Consider the following 22,018-nt stretch of genomic DNA (forward strand, 5'->3'; position numbering starts at 1 on the left):
GGTATCTCTTTAGCATGACTCAGGCAAAAAAAGTACTTAAGCATAGATAATGGCAAGTCTCTTTGTCTCCCAGCAATTAACCTTTAATAAGAATTACATACATTATGTAAAGGTTAAGTTAAAAAAGCATTCTCCCAAATACCTTCATTTGATCTTCTGAGGCTGGCAAGATAGCAAAAGTTAATTGACATCACTAAAGCCATGTGGTTAGAGAATGGAAAAGAAAAAAAAAAAACAGAAACAAATCTTCAACTTCTTTTGCTCCTTTTCTGTTCCATTATGTCTTTTTAGAAGACTTTAAAAATCAAAAGAAATAATCTTATTTGAAGCTTTGAAGACTTCTAACATTGTCACATGTGTTATTTTATCAGAGCTCTATAGAAATCTATAAGGTAGATGTTATCATCCTTAGTTAATTGATGAGAAATCTGAAAGCCAAAGACGAAGTTGCCTAGATAAAGCCAGTAGGAGAGATGGGACTTACAGCAATTTTTAACACATAGTAAGTCTCAATTATTATTTATTGACTGAGCCTGATTCCATTCCCAGACATGTTGATGTTGTCTGGAGAAATAGTAATAAAAGAACTCAGGTTTTTTTCTCCCAATATTTAAATCAATTTGTGTCATTAAGTCTTTCCTTCAACATCTCTGTCATGTTCTACATGTCCTTCTGATGATGATATGTGATATTTATTAACTGGAAAATCAACTCTTTGCATACAAATGTCATAGTATATGTTTTTTCATTCCTGAAAATGATGAGGCACTGTGACTGGGCACTTTTAGTTCTGTCCTCAGTCCCTGTCAAGTAGCATATGAAAATTATTGTCATAGAAAATGAGCCTATAGTTGGACAGATGATTGTGATGACATTAACCTTTACCAAAACTATTTAGTGGCCTTTAAAAAAAGGAATTTGTGAGTATTGAGTAGAATGGTGAGTTAAGAAAGAACTCTAAATTGTTAAAAGTAATTAGTATTCAAGAGCTATCCATGGGGAACATTTCATAATCTGGATCATTTATTTGATGGTAAAAGTGACTGCAGACCTTTGTATCTATTGGGAAAGAGTAGAGTGAAGTATGTCCATATCATTAAATAATCAGCAAACAATTAAGTGAGGTGTAGAACTTTTTTAATTACAAGAAAAGTGTTCATTACTTTATAGAGAAGCAAGGAATTAACATTAGCTTCATCTGAAAGCACTCAAAAGGTAATAAATACCTTTTTCTAATTCCTTTTAGAAGAAATGAACCCCTTTGTGATCTTAGCGCTTTCACTTTTATCAGTTTACACCAGCATTTATCTAATAATCCTCGGCAATCATAATGAACTTTTTAAATTTCTAGAACTCACAAGCAAGCCAGCAAATGAAAGCAAAAGCCACAGCTACATATCTCAAACTCTCCTCATCATATCTAAGTTTGTGACAATATTACTTTCCTTGCAAAGACCCATCCTGCCACCTTGAAAATGATAAAGATCTGACCATGCTTAATATATAGGAAGATCATCTCAACCTTTAGTTTGTTTTTGTCTTCAGAATTTATTTGGAAACAAAATTACTTCTTAAAAGAAAGTAATTCAGAAAGTTTTGTATAATATGTTTATTTAAATATATATTAGTAAGCCATGCTTACACTATGGCCAAAGAAAATGAGATACTGAATGTCACTGAAATGTACACTTAAAAATGGTTAAAATGGTAAATTTTGTGTTGTGCATTTTTTTTAATCACAATTTTTAAGAATAAATAATTAAAAAAAGAAAAAAATGAGATGTCTTACAGGATACAAGAACTTATCACTGGAAAGGACTGAAAATTAGATCACATGATCATGTGGTCAGGAAGCCAGAAGTCTGATTGGTAGACCCAGCACAGCGTTGAAACAAGAGGTGCTTTAGGACAAATAAAGGAAATTTTATAGAATGGGTTGAATTCCTCTAAAATAGTATTATAAAAAGAACCAAAATACATCTCAATTTTAATGGGATTTCTGAAAATCATTTTGAATGCCTAGTGTCAGGCTTATAGAAATACTATATCAAATACCTTGGATAAAAACACATTCATGGAAAATTAATTTTTTGAATGTAAAATTGGTTAAAGTTACTACACAATTCTGTAAAAAAAGGTTTAAGACTTACAGTAAGTTTTAAAATTCTGTTAATTGAAAGAAGATTTTAATAAGATAATTTCCTCCCTAATCCATTAACCTTATTTTAACAAAAACATTTTTTCCTACCAAATGATCAAAAGGCTATAGGAAATTCTGTAGGAAATTCTACTAGACTAATTTTCATAAATTGAATGAGAGAAAATAATAATCATTTGCATTTTCAAAGATAAAAGATGCCAGATGTTTAATAGAAAATAATGTTCTCATCTTCAACCAAAAAAGTCATTTTATTAAAGTGAGATTTATATATATTCAATGTTATCTTAACTCTTCTCATTATTCAGAATTATTTCATATTTTCCTGATTAATAATAATTTTAATAGGAACATATAGCTATCAGAAAGAAACACAGCTATCCAGTCTTTTCCCATTTCCATCAGGAAAATTTCTTTACAGGTTTTTAAGTGATAATTGACAAATATTGATGATTTTACTTCTAATGTATACATTATCACTTTTTCTCTCCCAGAAGTACATTCATTTTTACATGGCAAATTATTCTTCCCATCAAAATAAGATTCTTGCTTTAGTTAAATGTTATTACTCCCTTTTGAATAGTTGGATACATCGTATTTGTTTTACAGCGAACGTGCAAATTATTCACACTCCATAACGTCTAAATTTTGCTTTCGTAAGCAATTTTTATTTTATTACAGAATTTGGAGGATGACTTCTGTCATATTCTGCCAATATTGCAAAGAAAAATAGATTACTGAATAATTTTCCCCGTTTAATAGAACAAAGAAACCTATAGGTTATTTTTTTTCTCAAAACTGTATAAGCATTATGTTGTACATAGGCTTTTTACTCAATTTCCTATCAAATAATTGTTGTATATATATGACCCATATATATATATATATATATATATATATATATATATTTGTGCATGTGTATGTACATATGTGTATGTGTATTTTTATATATACATATATACATACATATATATCGACATGATATGTAAAATATTTGACTTGAACCTTTGCTTAAATCTTTTATTCATGATTCTGGTCTGATCTTGAACTTTTGTATTGGTCTAGTTTCCACCAATAGATGTTTTACTTTATTATTTTTGACACAGTGTACAAATTTAAGAATATTATTCATAACAGTTCTGTCAGGTACCATATGCACACTTTTCGAATGATTAAATACTTTTGCCTATTTTAGATAGAATTCTCACTTCAATCTATGGCCCCTTCAGAGAAGGCAAAATGAAAATACTGGTATTTTAAAGGTATCAATAAACAAGAATTTCTTGGTGAGGAATCTTTCAGAGTAATTAAAACAGTATGATTTAACATGGTTTTCTGGATAATATCTTCTAACAAAAGCAGTTTTCCAAATATAGTACTGCTATGCATTAAGTAATTCTTATATTCATGCATTTTAAATAATATTAAACCTCATTTCTGATGTCATGGCACAAGGTGTCCATCTGATATTCTATAATTTTTACATTTTACCACCAAGATTGTTATGACTGACATTAAACACACACAGAATAAACATAAACAGATATATTTTGAATTTTATCACATAAGTATATGATGATATATGATACATCTAAAGAATTATTACAATAATTATAACTAAAGAATTATTTATAAGCCTATAACTTAAAATTCTGACTAGTTACTTGCAGTAATTCTACAACACATTCCCTGATGTGTTCAGGAAATATTTCTAAACTGATTGTACATAAGTCATTGATAATATTTTTTTCTACTCCATTGGGTTTTAAAATATTTACTGCCAAAATTAATTATTTGACGCACACTCATCTCATTAAGAACTGTTCAGGCTCATTTGTTTTGTTTGCTTCTGCCTATAATACAGAGTTTATGAAAGAGAGCACGTATGCTTTGTAAGCTTAACCACTTCTTGATGCAATATTGGGTCTAAAAGACTCTTATAGATATACAAATACAGGTTTCTTGATTTTTTTTTTTCAATCTCTATTTTTCTGCTAGGGGAAATGATTACTGTAGTTCTTAGGTTATATCTATATAAAGTAAAATACTTATCAATGCAGCTAAGTTAGTTATAATACCAGAAATTCAGAGATAAAAAATAGCAAATTGGTTGGTTAGCTAAATTCATCATTAGGCAGAACTGGTTTGTCATAAAATGTTAAGCCTGACAGAGAAAATGACCCGGCATCTTTGCAGTACACAAATTCTTACTCTAGCATCCTGCAAAGAAGGTCACTAGCTATGCAGAAACACTTTTAGTAGTGATATGTGAAGCAATTCATTCCAAAGTAGAGTTCTAATGTTATAAAAGTCTCCCTTATATTGAATCTGCCTCCACACTTTTAATGCCAAGCTTTGAAACAACTCAGACTAGGTATACTAGATATTCTAGTACTTCACATGTTTGAATACAGTTAACAAGGCATCTTTGCTCTAAGTAAAACTTGTTCCAAATGCTCCAGATCCCTTATCCCATTTGGATACAGTACCGTTTGTCAGGACTCCTCTTGACAAAGTACCATGTCCATAAACGTGCACAGTACTTCAGGTGATTGGTGCAGAACTCCATAGAACAAAATCTCATCCCTGTAGTCCTAAGTGACATTAGAGTGCTTCTGCATTTTATAGGATCTATGTCCTATTTCTGATTTATACAGAGATACTGCTCAGTTAAAAACACTAATTTTCAAATGAATTGCTCTTAATGAGGTTTTCCAATACTTACATAATCAATTTTAACCTAACGTACAACTTCACATTTTAGTATTGTGTTAGTTTACATCCACCATTTCAACATACTTGAATCAGATGTTTTTAGAAGCAATTTCAGTCAATCAATTTTGTCAGTGAATCACCCTCTTCAGTGAAATGACACTAACAAAAAGCAATTAGGATATGAACTAATGATTTATTTTTAATGTACCCACACTCAGTCCTAATAATTCATGTTTTCTGGTCTTGCTTCTTGTTTATATGAAAATTATTGTATTTTCCAGTGTTGTAATGAATTAATGATTAGTACATTCTATTTCAAAGATGTACAGAAGGAACAATGAGGGATGAAATGGGAACTTAAGAGTTGCATAATTATTTATACAGTTATTAACATAAGAATATCTTTCCTAAACACTGCTATTCCCTTGCTCATTTTTTTCTTTATGTTCAGAATATATTAAAAACATTTTGATATTTTGGTCTTCTTAACTGTATCCTCACAACATTTATACCACATTATTATTGTTGTTTCCTTATGTAGATGCTCTCCATTTAAATAGTTTTTCTTAACAATATTATGATGCCTATAAATTTTTATAGCTTTATTGGATTAAATAGCTTTCATTATCTTAAATTCTAATGTATCACATGACTTGCTATTTTTGATGAGTACCTACCTTGTAACTGACTGGAAGATCCTGACAATCTTGAGAACAACCACTGACTTTCTTACTCAGACATTCATTTATATGGCAGTTTGTCTCATCTGAACCATCTCCACAGTCATCCTTATTGTCGCAAAGACCTCCACTGGGAATGCACCTGCCATTTTTGCACATAAAAAATGAACTGTTGCATGACTGTTCTGGAAAAAGAAAATAAAACAAGTGGAACATAAAAGGCATGCCATTGTCTTATACTACAATTGATGAAAACATTCACAAATATGATAACATCCATCAAAAAATTATAACTATAGGTACATATAAAATACTTTATATTTGGTGTAATATTTTACACATGAAGTATGGAAAACTAAGGGTAAACTGTACTTTTGCATTCAGCACTTATTGAAAATCTAGCTTTACCATGAACATTAACAATCAAAATAAGCATTAATGAACCATTTCTGTCTCATCTTTATTGGGAAGAATGAGTTCAAAAGCATAATGATACTTTGACATTTCCCTCAAGCCATAGGTCTCTGAGAAAGTATATGTCACTAAAATTGAGAATCTAGGATAGGTAGGACTCTTAAATTCTTTTTCTTCCTGGAAGTATAACATTGACATTTTTAAGTCAAGGCATAAAAAGGACATTGGTGGTGAAAAATAGTCATTCCAAATATAGCTATATGGCAAGGAGTTCAGGTTTTGCAGCTACTCATAACTGGATGACTTGAACATTACTCACTATCATACATGCTTAAAGAAAGCCTACTAACATGTAAACTACATGAGAAAAAAGTGAGTTTATTCTAAAATATATGATTCTGTATTCAGTCTTTGGAATAGTGAAGTGATAAATAGACCAGGTTTGGCATTCTCTCTCCCTCTCTCTTTCTCTCTCTCTAAATATAAATATAAATACATGTACATATATACATACATATATTCCCATTCAAATAATACACAATTTATTTCATTTTGCCTCAGTATGAATAATACAGGCTATTTCTCAGCAAATCTTAAATTTTTTTATGTTTGAATTTTCCAATAGGCCCATATATAAAAAATTATTCTCACATAAAATAACATATTTTTTAAAAGTGAGTTTTGGGGGTTTGGGGGACAGGGTAATGGATTCATCAGGATCATTGTCTCAAATCTTCATATTTGTGGCACAGACTTAAATTTCTAAAACTAGCTCCTGAACACAGTTGATTACTAGAGTCCTGCATGGTATCACTAGAAACATCACATGCTTAACAATTTGCATTTCCTTTCATGGAATAATAGCATACTAGACAGAAAACTAGTCACGGTTTTGCCTTTAAACAAACAAACAAAAAAAACTTTGGAACAAACACAGTATTATATATTTCTGTACCTGCACTTCTACACCTTGGGTTTAAAGGTGCTTCGTCAGAATGGTCAGGACAGTCAAAGTCACCATCGCATTGCCATTGAGTGTTTAAAAGACACCTCCCATCAGCACAACTAAATTCTCCTGCACTGCACTGTCGGTATCCTAGAAAGAAAGAAACAAACATTCTGACTAATTGATATAATAAATATTCATTAAAATTTCATCCCTTTGGTGCACACTATGTCTAAGTAACCATGTGGGTTAACCATGCCTCGTATGGCAAATGCTTCTCATTTCTTTCTATGACAGTGGCATAGTGGTCATAGTTAGAAGAGACATTTGTGGTTTGGAAGTAGGACGAAGGTCCAGAAAATAAAGTTAGAAATGAGGCACTTTTATTGTTTCTAGGTGAGGAAACAAGAATGCAACACTGTTGAATATATCTTCTCTGTTCATCTATTATCTATATCCTAGATATTTCCTGTACGATGGAAAACAAAAACGAAAGCTATTAGAATTTTTTTAAGACTAGTCTTGGATAGGAATAGCACCAGAACATATGGATGAATTGATTTTGAGCTAAAATGGTAATTCTCAGAAGCTGTAATGTCATGTTTGTGTTTGGGAAGAAGCATTCTAAGTATAAAGAAATTTTAAAAACAAGAAAAATGTAGAAGTCAGTTTACGGAGCATTAAGCACAAAAACTATTATTATAATCCTATATATTGATTCTTAGAGTCATTAAAAAGCTTTATTCAAATCACAGATAATGTTCGTTTTTATGCCTGTTTGTAAGTAAAACTCATTTAACTTTTAATATTAAGTTTCAGAATGTATTTTATCCTAAATTTTCAACAATAAAAACTTATTCCTGTTAGAACTTTCTGATAAATCTGGTCAAATGCTCTGCTTTTGGAGGAAGGGGTTAAGATTTTTATGGCTTAAAAAATAAAATTCCAATAAAAAAATAATTCAATAGTGAGTATTTAATTGAAGTGCTTATCATATTGGGATGGTAAAACTAGATACTACAGTTCTGAAATATCCCCATTCTCTAATATTTCTTCCTTCCCTCTCCTCCTTCACCAGCCCCTTCTCCTCAGTCAGTAAACACATGCATGGCTTGCTCGGCCCAATAACAACAAAAATCTACCTACACATCTCTTCACAACACATTTCTTTTCTTCCCTGTGCTGCTCAATCTTGCTTTCCCTTACTTACCACCAGTCCATCTTTGATGAATCCATATCTCATTTTGCAACATCTACCTTCTGAAATTCCTCTTACAGATAATAAAGACCAAGTGCAAATCTCAGATTCAAAGGTGTCTCAGACCCTTGTCCCCTTCACTGTTCTGCAGCACTCAATGCTGCTGATCACACCACACTGGATATAGTTTCCTGGCTTAATATTCATGATCCACTCTCCTGGGCTTCTTTCTAACTTTGCTTTTATTGTTCCCCTCTTTCTCTCCCTGTTCTACCATAGAATATTGCAGGGGAAGCCCTAACTCCAGCCTATCATTTTCCTCTTTTCCCTTCTAATTTGGGTGATCTCATTTTTTTTCATAGCTTGAATATCACCTCTGTGCTGATGACCATCAAACTAGTATTAGTTGTCTTCATCGTACTTCTGGTTTCTAGAACTAAATTTTCAAATGCTCACTATATAGCTTTGTTTGATTGACTGATTAAACCTCATATTCAAAAGGTCCAAGATAAATTCTTCATTACATCTCTCCTCTCCTGCATCAGCAAAACTAGGCCTTAATCTCCTGTGTTCCAGAGCTCATTAATAACAACACCATCCACCAAGCCATCCAAGCTAAAAATTCTCTTTTATCCTCCAAATTCAACTGCAAATGAACTCTGACCCATTCAGCACCATCCATTCTACCAGTCCCACCTGGCTCAGAACTACATCATGAATCATCAGAAATATCGCAATAACCTCCTAAATAGTTTATTGTCCCTTTATGCCTCCCCTCCACTGTGGCAGCATTTTTTCCACTGTGCTGGAAATGATGATTCTAAAACATAAATTTGACTGTGATGTCTATTCCTCTGTTTCAAAATGTGTGCTTGCCTCTGAGAGGCAAAATAAATAAATACAAATACTCCAACATTGTATTTCAGGCTCCAACTTAATTTTTAACTTCAACTTACCTCAAAGAAGACTAATTGCTGTTTCTCAACTATGTCAATTTACAGGTTTTGAACATACACATAGAATTTACAATGCATCAGAACTGCTCTAAGCACTTCACAAATATTAACTCAATTAATTCCCTTAACAGCCCTAAGAATTAAACACAGTTGTTATACATAGAGGACACTCAAATACAGGGAGGTAGGGTAAATTTTTCAAGGTCATACAGCTAGTAAGCTGCAGATTCAGGATTTCAACCCAGGCTGTCTGGCTCCAGCGTCCAGATTGTTAACCATCACTCCATGCTCTCTAGCATCTAAGTATGATTTCCTCTGACTAACATTACCTGCTTCTCTTCCTTAGTGCTTTCCTCAAAAATTATTTTCTCAGCTCTTATCCCATATATTGTGATTCTTATTCCCATTAGACAATGTATGCCTTATATGTATATATTGTATCTCTGACTTTCCGGTTTGCCTATGATTTCTTCAAGTGGGGCCTCTGTCTCATTCATCTCCGTATCAACCAAATATAGTGTGTAGCAATCAGACATAACTTCACTTCAGATTTACATCTTGAGTTATAATGTAGCCTTTAAAATATCACATTGATTGTATGACTTAATTGTGAAATGATTGTAAAAACTGATGTATACTGATTTCAGATAGCAAAGACAAAGGCTATAGACATACACAATGAGGACAAAGGGCACTAAATCTACTGCTTTCCATGAGCATATATGAAGTCCACAACTTTTCATTATATATACTTATTCAGGTATATTCATTTAAATATTTTACAAAAACACTAGGTTCCCATAAGATTTCAACTTCAACTGGGCATTTGTAATATACTGAGTTTTAATCACAAAAGTTACATGTGTGTATGTCTCTATATTATATATAATGGTCATATAAATATATATGTAATGGAAAGATAAATTTTGTAAACATAATATTAAATTTTAACAAATTAGTAGATGTGTAAAAAGACAAGGTGAAAGAAAAGGTTACACATCCAGTTTTTCTGATAATTCTGTATTCTTTTTTCTCACTATAAGATTAAACAAGCCAGACATATATTGTACTTAAATTTCAAAGTACTTCAAGCCAAAGCATTTTTATAAACATTTTCTGATATAGTCACTGGTAAAAATGCACTACAAAAGGGCTGGCCAGTTAGCTCACTCAGTAGAGAATGGGGCTAATAACACCAAGGTCAAGGGTTAAGACAACCATCCCAGCCAATCACCAAAGGGAAAAAAAAAAAAGAAAAAAGTAAAGAATGCACTATAAGAAGTAGGCATGATTTCCAAATAAGTATATAATTATGCTAGAGCTTAAGGAAGTTATGTATGGTGTGTCTGTGCATTACCAAATTTACCAGTCTTTAGTGACACTAAGAAACGTGTTTGTTTTTGTTATTTATTTATATATTTCCTGGGTCATTTGAAAAGACTACAACTCAGCCTGACTATCTCCTCCATGAAAAGTTTAGATATACTTACCACACTGCAGTGACTCATCAGAGCCATCTCCACAGTCATCATCATGGTCACAAACAAATTGCTTGGGAATGCATACTTTATTATGGCACATGAAAGCATTTTCGTCACATGTGTTATTGGGAGCTAAGAAAGACATCACAAAAAATAGTTATATGAGCACATATTTTACCTTCACCCGTATTAGGAATATGGAGAATGCATAAAATTAACCCAATAATTCATACTAATTCAGACAAAGAAAGCTTTGCTTAAATATTTCATATATCATAATAAATCAAATCATCTTATACATATATATATAAAAGAATGCATAAATATTAATACATACAATTCAAAGTTTTAGTATTAATAAATTTAACTGTTCTAGAGTGACCCTGAAATTTCAGGCCTAGTAGCGATTTGTAACTTTGCTGAAGAATGAATTCAACAGTTCATATGTGAGGAAAAAAATCACTCAATTATAATAATATGGGTAGGTTTTTTCTCTACTCATGCCTCTAGCAATATTAATAAAGTGGTAAAAATGTTGCTTCCTGGTAAAGAATGAACCTGAAAAGACCACCAAGTGCTAAAGTTCATGATAAAAGTGAAAAGAAATTAAAGAGGAATGAGAAAGTTACTGCTTTTAAGAAAAAATAAAACTTTTGGGTGGCTTCAGAGTGGGGTATTGAATTAGATAAAGGTATGATCTACAATGCAATGAGCTTCGCCCTAAGCATCACACAAAATTAGGAATATTGATGTATAAAGTGAAATATTGATCATTTAGGAATACTGATCCATGAAAATAATGCTCTACCAAGTGCCCTAACCAGCGGGAAAAACAGTTGATACAAATATGCAATAAAACATGAGCAAAAGTGTAAACGAAGGCAATTTGTGCAGAGGAAATAAATTTTAATACAATGTGCATAGAATCATTAGAGGCTTGAAAGAATCATTTAATTTTTTTCAATGATCCTTATATTCAAAAGGTAAATACTACCAGCAGGACTCAAGGATGGGATAACACAAATGTCAAGAATCTCCTGCATGTTATTGTCAAATACTGGCAAGAGAAAGGCTTTGCAGAAAGTGGCTCTGCCACTTACATTTGTTATCTTCAAGGAAGCTATTTACCTTCTTGCTGCATCTGTTTCCTTATACGTTTAATGGGGATAATAAAACCTACCTGATAAATTTCTTATAAGGACTAGATAAGGTTTGTGAAATGTATCTGCTCGTTTTAGTTATTCAATGAATTCCTAGATGCTCTTTAAATTCTTATCCATATAATAATTATTTTGGCAGATCCTCCAAAACACTTCACTGCAATATTGTGGGGATTCAATAATATAAATAATGCACCTATTGCAATAATTGACTTACAATGAGCACTTCAAAAATTTTAGATGTCTTCCATTCTCTCCCCCCAATTAATAAGCACTTTCCTGTCCATGGAAACCTGTGTCTTCTCTTTGTTCCTCAAGACTCAGAAAACGTTACCACTTTTTCCAAAACCCTTCCATGAGGCATCTAGTTTTTCATGTAATATTTTTTTTTGTGCAATGACCTAGTAACTCTTACATACATCATTTTAACACTTAAAGTACTATAGTATTACTTCACATGCCTATCAGTCCCCTGCCTCCAGATTGTCCCTGACTTCACGAACCAAGGATAATATCTCTGCTTTCATCTCAGTAATTACTAACACAGAACAATGTGTAGGTAAAACAAAAAAGTTCTTTGAATTTAATCAAGTATAATTTATTTTCAACAAATTTATTTTTAATAACTGTGTGGAAGCCACATAGGAGCAGCATTAAAAATAGCCTATTATAATCAAAGTAAAACTCAGAGTCACTAATAACTCCTCTAACTTTGAACTGTGTGACAGCTTGCATAACTCAAATGAATTATGCCAATTCTAATACATGAATTAGTCTTTAAAACACAGAGCAACAGTGACTCATTTGGCGTTAACGCTTTCAGGTCACTTGAGTACAATTTGCTACATTTTAGCATAATTTCCTTAATAGTACCCATGTGGTCCAAAAGCGTTAATATGCCTCCCAGAGTGTTCACTTGCTACAATAGCAACAGCATACTGGGACCATCTGGATCCCGGAACTGATGCATAATCCTTTATTATGTAGCCCTCAGTGGCCCCATTGACCTTTACAGACACACATATCAGTTTCAAGATCAAAGTGAATTATTCTACAACAATAGTATGAGTTCTGTACAAATAGGTCTGCCTCAAAATTTTCTTTTTTCTTTTTTACTTTAACTACTTTTCATGTATACACACCCCCATATGTACACACTTACAGTATGGCTTCAAATATAATATTTTAAAGACATGAAGACAGGTCCTTGGAGAGATGATTGGCAGAATTCACTTTAATGAGCAGAGTTCATAGCACTATTTCTGATAAATTGCTCAGCTAAAAAGATCCCCTGTGTGACCTTGGGATCAGCATTCAAATATCCCGTTTCTTCATCCTCCTGATCATGCAAAGGAATTTATCTAAATTTTTACTGTTGAGTAATTCTCTGAAAGTATTCTAAGGGGACCTAGAGTCAGAAACTTAGTAAATTGTCTGACCTCCAAAGGTGTTCCTCTGATCCCTCAGTTTCATTCAGCTATATCCATACTATTTTTATCTGACCTAAGGGTTAATACCCTATCTGTAGGACTAATAGGTGTTTACTGACCTCCTGATCAGTAGTTACTTAGGATCAGAGAAGCCATTTACACAGTATCTGTAACAGGCAATCTAAAAGTCTTTACGGTAGTGGGGTGGGGTTGGGGGCTGCAACAGTAAAAAGAAAATACTAAACCTACCACATTCACATGCACATAGTGTAGTTCTGTGATCTCAGAAGTGAAATGATAAATCTGTATTCATCAAAATGGTTTTAAAATGGGTAAGGCCACCGTGCATGTTTGAAACACTCAGAACACTGGTCAGAGGGGTTGCTGTACTACTATGATAACAATATCCCACCTGATGAAGTCTAATGCTACCTATGGGTCAGGGATCAGGAACAGGAAGGAAAATGTGGTGTGGTGAGTACTACAAAAACAAACATCCATGGATGCTGCAGCAGTTTTCCCTGACACCCAGCCCCAGCAAGCATTCATACCGCAGCCTGCTGTGGAAAGCTCATCGCTTCCATCTGGACAGTCCCTTTCACCATCACACAGCCAGTGCCGGGGCACGCAGGCGTGGGAGCCCTGGCAGCTGAACATGTCAGCTGCACAGGTCACAGCACCTGAAACACAAAGAAAAAATGCCATTCAGACCACTGTGTGTCTGCTGGAAAATGTCTACCATTTACATTTCCTATAGAGAGAAGGGGCGGAACAAGAGCGTTGCTTACAAAGAAGAGACTATAATTACTTCAGATCATAAAACATTATCCTTCCCCTATAGATATCTACACATTTTTGCATAAGAATGCATTCTTTACTAATTGTATGCGTTATATTTCTTAAGGCTATGTGGTAGAAAATAATGTCTTTTCTCCTTGTAAAATATAGCAAAATGTAGAAATGCGATAGAATCATGAATAAACTGAGATAACATTTTGAAAGGACTGAACCTACAAGGAAAATAGTAATAATAGTAATAATAACAATTTCATTTTGCTTAATATGTGCCAAGCACTTAGTATATTTACACAATTAATCCTTGCAATAACCCCATCCAGTATGACTATTATTAGTCTCATTTCAAAGAAAAGGAAATTGAGGCTCAGCAATGTTGAACAGCTTGCAGAAAGTCACAATTGCACATGGTTCCACACATTAAGTTGGGAGTCCAGAACCCTTCTGATTCCTAAGCACTTTCTCTTAACCACTAATGTCATTATTGTTACTCTTCATCCTGTGTGGCTGAAAAAAATAAGTGTAGGCATGTTAACTTTGCTTTTACACACTTACTAAACAGAATCTACATTTTCTCTGCTCTGTCATTTCAATGTCCCTTTAGTTGCCTGATGATGTTTTTCAAATGTATAAAGCAACAAAATGCTTGTTGACTTTGACTGTAAATTCAAAGAATCATAGGGTGGTTTCCCTTTTCTTCTTACATGAGCATAGCACAGTCACATGTCAAATGACCCTATCTCATGCTTCTTTAGCCCCTTGCACAGTTGTATATATTGAATGCTGGGTTTATTTGCTATATACTTGTTGAGTGAATCAGTAACGTGTACCTCAATCTTTTTTTTTTTTAATTTCACTTTCTTATGACCAAAAGCTTCCCAGAATAGATGATAAAAACCATATTCTTAGAATTATTAAAAATATTTTTCCAGGAAGAAAATATGACACTAGATTGATGGAAGATATTTGTTTCCAACCATTTAAAGCAGTAACCGATGTGCTCTAATTGGATTATCATTATATTCTTACTTTTCAGCCATAGAGTTGTTACGAGCAGAAAATGCTTTTCAATGCAATGTTGTCAATATGGGATGCAGTGGGGTGCCAAAATAACATCCCCTGGGTATCTTTTCCAACATAAACATGGCTGCCCCTTATGTATACCTTATCCTTTATGACAGAATGGCAAGTAGATATTGAAAAGTCCCCCAGGTAATTCAGATTTGCTCATTTAATTGAGGATCAGTGCCTTAATTGAATGCTATCTACTACTGGAAGAAATACCAAAGTAATCTATTGCATAAATGTTTTTATTCATTAAAAATGAATTTATTTGCCAGCTATTATTTCTTTAGCACTTTATGTAATAAAATTCTTTTCCTGCAGAAATTGTTTTTCTATTATTTCTCTTTATTATCTGTCTTTTCAAGCTTGCCATAAGAATACAAAGAGTCATTTTCAGTACTACATTCTCAATTCAATATCTGAATTTCTGTAATATTTTTATTATTTAGCTTGAGATTTTTAAAAAATTTTATTCCTTCTACTAAAGAAGTTTTGTTAAATTTAAACTCCTTGTCTATTACCTTATGGTCACTCCAATTTGTTCTCAAGGTAGATATAGTAGAAAAAGCCCTGATTTGGCAGTGGAGAGATCTAATTCTGTATGACCTTGGAGAAGACTACTGTCTAAATTTCCCTATCTCTACCATGAGGGGTATGACTAGATAATTAGTAAGATATCTCCAGCTATAAGAATGGCATGAGGCTCTTTGCTGCTAATTTTCTGGCTCCCTTGGTAGTGTTCAACAGATCCTATGTTAAGAACATGCCAAAACATCATACTAAATTGGGAAGAAAATGGGCCAAAGAAAAAACTCATAGCTTTATTCCACAGTTGCCACTGCCATCTGGAGTCACATTGCCCTCCTAAGGCAAAAGAATCCAAAGGAAGAAGGAAGACAAGTTGATGGAGTTCCACTAGATCCATCTTGTGCACCTACTCAGATAATAATATTTGATTGGTAAGAGCCACTATCTTATTTAGTATTTGGGAAACCTGAATTCTGGTCCTACCTCTGTCATCAATTTTAGCTGAGTGTCTTCAGGTAAATTCATTAATCTATAAGAGTTTCCATTTTCTTCCATTCCTCAAGAAATGAAGGTGGACTAGACTATGGTTTTCAAAATAAGATCTTCAATATCTCAAGTCAGAATCACTATGTGCTTATGAAGAGTGTGTTTATATCCCATATTGAAGTATTTGGAAGTGGGGACTGAGAAACTACATTGTTAACAGATTTCTGAGAAGGATCTTTTGTACACTAAAGGTTGGAAACCACTGAGATAAATTGTTTGTAAGGTTCCTTTCCCATTCCAAAATATTAGGTTCAGTTCACTGACTGATGTTTGGTCTAAAACAATATTTTTTTTAATGTGCCACCAGCTTGGTAGTTAGTATATAAAATAGAGCCTCAAATTAAACTAAATAGACTCAGTGTTTTGATGGCAGGTAAACATGCCCATTACCATTTTTAATCATTTTTTAAGAAGCATTGTCAGGACACTGATACATACAGACATGACAATAACACTTTGAAAGAAGGAGGGAGGCAGGAGAAATAAAATAAAAATGAGAATAAACTAAAGGATATAGTGCATATTGGTTCTGTTAGATGATCACAATAGTTATCCCTCTAACAGGTAATGAACCCAAGAAATAACGAATATAATGAAACTGCCCATGATCACAGAGCTTGAAAAGTTGATGTGGCAGAACTCAACTCATATGACTTTAGAGCCTTTGCCCCTTCTATCATACTATGACCATTCAGGAAGCACAGAATTATCATTGGAACCATTTAGTGGGGGCCAAACAAAAGGCCCAAAGAAAGATGATTTTAGAGACTAGAAGCATACTTATATCATTGTAAATAGATACTCTTTCTGTTAAAATTAAAGACAGTTTTAATAACAAAGAGAAACAAAGTAGATAAAGAGACTGGCCAGTCATCTAATTGACTTTTTTCCCCCACCTCCACAGATTTTTAATAGTGGTTTTTCTATATTTATATTTAACAATAACTAAATTGTTTCAGTTGTGTAAATAAAAAATAGATTTGGGGTGGCTTAAATACAAGAAAATAAATTGCCTGCTTTCAGAGGGTATCTCTAATTTTATATTATTTACAGAGAACTTCAATTTAGCTTGAGTACTATAAAATGTTACCTTTGTCTCTATGCTAGTGACCTAAATAGCAGGCAACAACCCCTGAAATTTAGAAGAGATGCTGAGTATACTTAACTCTATACATGTACCTTATTCAATGTCTCAGGTTCTTCTCTCTTTAAAATGAGGGTGATAAACAGCTACCAAACAGGGGTGATACAATGAGTAGAGAATATATAGGTATAGATACAAATACACATATAGAAACAGATTGGATAAATAGACATATAAATAAATTAGTAAAACTACTAGCCAGTTGTAAAAAATTTATGGAAATTTGCTTGCCTCCCTCTTTTAATCCTTAGGAAATTCAGGTAATAACTACATTTAAACTATTTATTAAATGTTTGTGATTATTAGAAAGCAATTACTCTGGCTTTGTAGATGACATATAGTAGGTAAATATAGACATTTGATACTACTACCTCTAATCCTATAAAGCTGAATTTTAAAGTGCATTTTAAATTCACATACAATAGCCACCTTCCTTTACTTCTCATTTAAAACAATTCAGTAATAATGATCACTATAACACACACACACTCTCACACACAAACAGTATGTGTGAATATTGTGGCAATATAAATTGGTATACTAATTTTCGAAGGAAACTGCAATACGTATTGAGAGTAATGAAAAAATTGTTTGCTTATTTGACCCAGTAATCTCAGTCATTGAGATTTACTCCAAAGAAGTCATTGAAAACTATAAACAAAATGAAAAAATACATTCATATATCAATATTCAGGAAAAATCTTAAATATTGATTAACAACTGTATATAAATTAGTAAAATAGTAGGTTGACACAAAGATAATAAAAACAGCTACATAAAATGTATGTATAAACAACATTATGTTTAATAAATTAAAAAAACAAAGTTTTGTGTGTGCTCTAAAATAATAGTACTTCATAATTAGTACTTCATGAATAGTACTTCATAATTAAGAACACAAAAGCAACAACTCACCACAAATGCTATCACTTTCATCTAATCCATCCCCACAATCATCTTCTCCATCACAAATCCAGTGTTTAGAAATACATTTTTGTGCAGAACAAGCAAATTGGTTCCAGGAGCAAGAAGAATCTAGAAAACAAACAAGAATTTTCGTTTTAGATACAAAAGAAAAAAATCAGTTGAGACCATCTTAGGACAGGTTTCACGAGGAGAAAGTTCTTTTGACTTCGCTAAAAATCGACCATCTTACAATAAAACAAGTCATAATCCTTTTCTCTATGATAATTCTTTAAAATTTTGACAAAAGCTTTCATACTTCCTCTGTCTTCCAAGTTACACAGCTTTTGTTCCTTTACCATGATTCTTGAAGGGTTTGCCCTTGAGATGGTCATTCTGCTGTCCACTCTCCTCTAAGTATATTTGTTAGTCATTTAAAAAAAAAATGTATGGTGCACAGATATAAGATAAATGTTCCAGATGTTATCTAGTCATTCTTTTTAATTTTTAATCTATTTTTGAGCTAACAGTGAAAAATATTAAATCCTAAGCAAGGCAACAATATGGCGGACTGACCATTACCAAAGCAAATACATTTGTTTTTAAAAGTGACGTGACTGAGTACGTTTTAGCTGGATGACAAGACAACAGTTTGGTACCTACACAAACCTAACATCTGGATGTTTTTGTTTCACTCTCTTGGAAACACTTGAGTTTGTTATACCTGACTAAAAATATCCAAATTCATTGGCGTAGTGGCTACTATTTTTATTGACAGATCGTGTGTTTATAATAATAGCATATCCATTTCCTTCCAATGCCGATTTTGTTATTGCTCTCTTCCAGCCCCAGCCTCTGCCATGATCCAGAATATTTTTCACCAGGAAACACCCTAAAATAACATCCTCCCAAATTGAAGTGTTCAATACATAAATAACAATTTTGGCTTTGATCCTATAAACTATTTTTAAAACTTTGCATTTTTATTTGAAATGTTTAATTAGATGACCTATAAATAGTGCAAAATTTGGAAAACTGAAGCCTGAAATAAACTTAAAGTAGATAAAATCAGAAATTTTGTTCAGAAAATCTGCATCAACCAAACATACTTTTGAAGTAATCTGTTAGTCTCGTTCAGAATCTAGCTCTACTATGGAGATATATCACATCTTAATCAAACAAAATGCACCTTCACATTTCACAATGACATTTACTTTTAGAAGAGTTTGACATTTCACAGAAGATCCATTTTTAATCTTTTTTCTATTCTGTCTGTTCACCACAGTATACGTTATTTGTGTTAAAGGAAAATTGTGAATATATGCTTTGTTTTCCTATAGGAAATTCCTTTGGCCTGCAAGTCACAAAATCTATAAATTTTATAAAATAAATTTTAAAATGCTTTCTTACTTTGACAATGTGAAATGAAATGTACAAACACAGAAATTAGGAGGTAGAGGGTGAGGAACAAGAATTTGAAGAAGTAGAAATTTAACTGTGTTATTTAAAGCTAGCCATGTAATTAATAGAACATTTTAGAATAATAATATAACTGTTAATAATAGGTAGGGGTAGTATAACAAGTAGTGTGTGTCAAATCCTCATTTTTCATAGCAGAAAGTAAATATATTAGATAACACTGAAAGTTAATAAATCAGGAAATGAAGGTGTATCATTTAGATTGACGAAGGTAAACACTCAACAAACACAGAAAGGGTTAAAAAAAAAGGTTGGGATGAGAAATTGTTATTCTTTATTATAAACTCTTCTGTTTTACTGTGGTTTTTATGATTCTTATTGTTTAGTAAAAATGAAAATTGACGATAAATCCAATTAGCAATATTTTGTATAACATTTCTAGGTAAGAGAATATCAGCATATAAATAATAATATGTTTATACAGCTAAAGCAAAAGAAAATGCCTCACCACAGTGGAATTCATCAAGTCCGTCCTCACAATCTTTCTGACCATCGCATATCCAGGTATTCAAAATGCATCTTCCACTAGGACAACCAAAATAATTTTCTTCACATTTGTGTTTGTTTTGAACTGTGACAAAATACAGAATGTAATGTCAAATAATTTAAATTAATCTTGAGCTTCTGTAATAGAGGTAGATAAAACATTAATACTCCTTGACTGGAAGAGATAAATTATAAGCAAACTTAAAAAAAAATAGTTGAGATGTTCTCCTCAAGAATATCAACGTCATGAAAACCAAGAAGAGATTAAGAAACTGTCACAGACTAGAGAAGGCCAGGGAGACATGATGGTCAAATCAAATCAAGGACTGGGTCTTGGATCAGAAAGAGGACACTTGTAGAAATACTGGATAAGTCACAATAGTGTGGAGTTTAGTTAATAAAAATAAAATAAAGTAGGATAACTAAAGTGACTGAGTCTCATGACAAAAAATCATATTTGGTTAGAAAATATTTTTAATTCCATGTTCATAACAAAAAATAAATACCAAAATTAAAACACTGGTGGATCTTTGCTGAAAAAGTATGGATTTAGTGTTCATACTGCCCTTTATTTTGAGTATGCTTTGACAGAATTTAAACAATTATTTTTTATTTTTAAACAGAAAAACAAGTTACAATGAATCTATAAATTACTACACTTGGCAGAAATATGAAAATAAAAAATGTCTATGTGTAAAAATTATTTATTTTGTAAATTATGTATTTTTAAAATAATGGAGTATTATGATTATTATAATTTCCAAAAGTACATATAAAATACTGCATTTTTCCTTTTACTCAATGTCTTCTCTCTCCTTGTACCTTCAGGTGTAAATAATTTTAGAATAACTGGCCCATGGCCAATCAGAAAGTAAACCCTAGAGTACATGAGCATATGTCAATCACACTATAATTGTCCATTATGTCTGATTTAAAATAAAAGTTATTCTTATTTTATTTTTTTAAATATCAACTTTGTAGATCTAATTAAAGATAAAAATACATTTTTGACTGAATTTGCCATTAACCCAAAAAGTTTTGAGTGTGCTTTATGTCTGAATTCTTCTCAAGATGTTGCTTAGATCTAATCTGAAGTACTGAGATTGACTCATTCCTGCCTTGTTGCCTGTCAGTCCACCCATCTCATAAACCTTCATGAGTATCCCTTTTCCTCTTACCCAATATAAAAATCACAATTCTCTATTAGTGTTAAAAGTTAACTTTTAAAATAATTTATTAGTACTAGAAAGAAATAAAAAACACAAAAATGGAAATAAAATATTGGTTTATTGGATAGCTGCTTTCATAATAATTCTAAAATATAACTGCAGTCACAATGTGGTAAAGAAAGTTGTTGCTAAAAGAAGATCAGATTAAAAATTTTGACACTCAGTTTCCATGAGTCTAAACAATGTTTCTCTATTTCTTTAAAAATATTTTCTATAATTAAAAATACAGTAAACCAAAATTCGTCTAAATGTAAAAGATCTGCAGTGAGCTACAGTCAAGTGCCTCTAGAGATGTTCTCCACTTCCTCTGAGGATACAACTAGCCTTTTCAAACCTAGAAGGAACAAAAATGATATCATAGAAGGTTACACATTGTTGAGCAGAAATAAACGGAATCTACTATTGCCCAATTAAGTGATAGATTATGAACTATTAAGAATATCAGTTTTTTGGGCCAGCCCTGTGGCTCACTTGGGAGAGTGCAGCACTGGTAGTGCCGAGGCCATGGGTTCAGATCCTATATAGGGATGGCAGGTGCACTCACTGGCTGAGCATGGTGCAGACCACACTGTGCTGAGGGTTGCGATCCTCTTACCAGTCACAAAAAAAAAAGAAAAAAAAAATCAGATTTTACAGTAGATTGTGCATGTATATGTACACTGATGTGCAAAATACCAATAAATAAAATTTCTTAAAATATTTCAA

The 22,018-nt window shown here is 32.5% G+C and overlaps 1 protein-coding gene across 1 annotated transcript in view; it reads right to left on the reverse strand.

Annotated features, from left to right (window-relative positions):
• Positions 1 to 22,018, reverse strand: part of LRP1B (LDL receptor related protein 1B) — a 1,457,254-nt gene that overhangs the window by 228,853 nt on the left and 1,206,383 nt on the right. The window contains exons 50-55 of the mRNA XM_063085362.1: positions 20,047 to 20,169; positions 18,132 to 18,251; positions 13,690 to 13,818; positions 10,558 to 10,680; positions 6,923 to 7,063; positions 5,551 to 5,738 (exon numbers count right to left, since the gene is read on the reverse strand). Of these exons, the coding sequence (XP_062941432.1) occupies positions 5,551 to 5,738; positions 6,923 to 7,063; positions 10,558 to 10,680; positions 13,690 to 13,818; positions 18,132 to 18,251; positions 20,047 to 20,169 (824 nt within the window). The remainder of the gene's footprint in view (positions 1 to 5,550; positions 5,739 to 6,922; positions 7,064 to 10,557; positions 10,681 to 13,689; positions 13,819 to 18,131; positions 18,252 to 20,046; positions 20,170 to 22,018) is intronic.

The sequence above is a fragment of the Cynocephalus volans genome, chromosome 1, assembly GCF_027409185.1.
Source record: "Cynocephalus volans isolate mCynVol1 chromosome 1, mCynVol1.pri, whole genome shotgun sequence".
Lineage (NCBI taxonomy): Eukaryota > Metazoa > Chordata > Mammalia > Dermoptera > Cynocephalidae > Cynocephalus > Cynocephalus volans.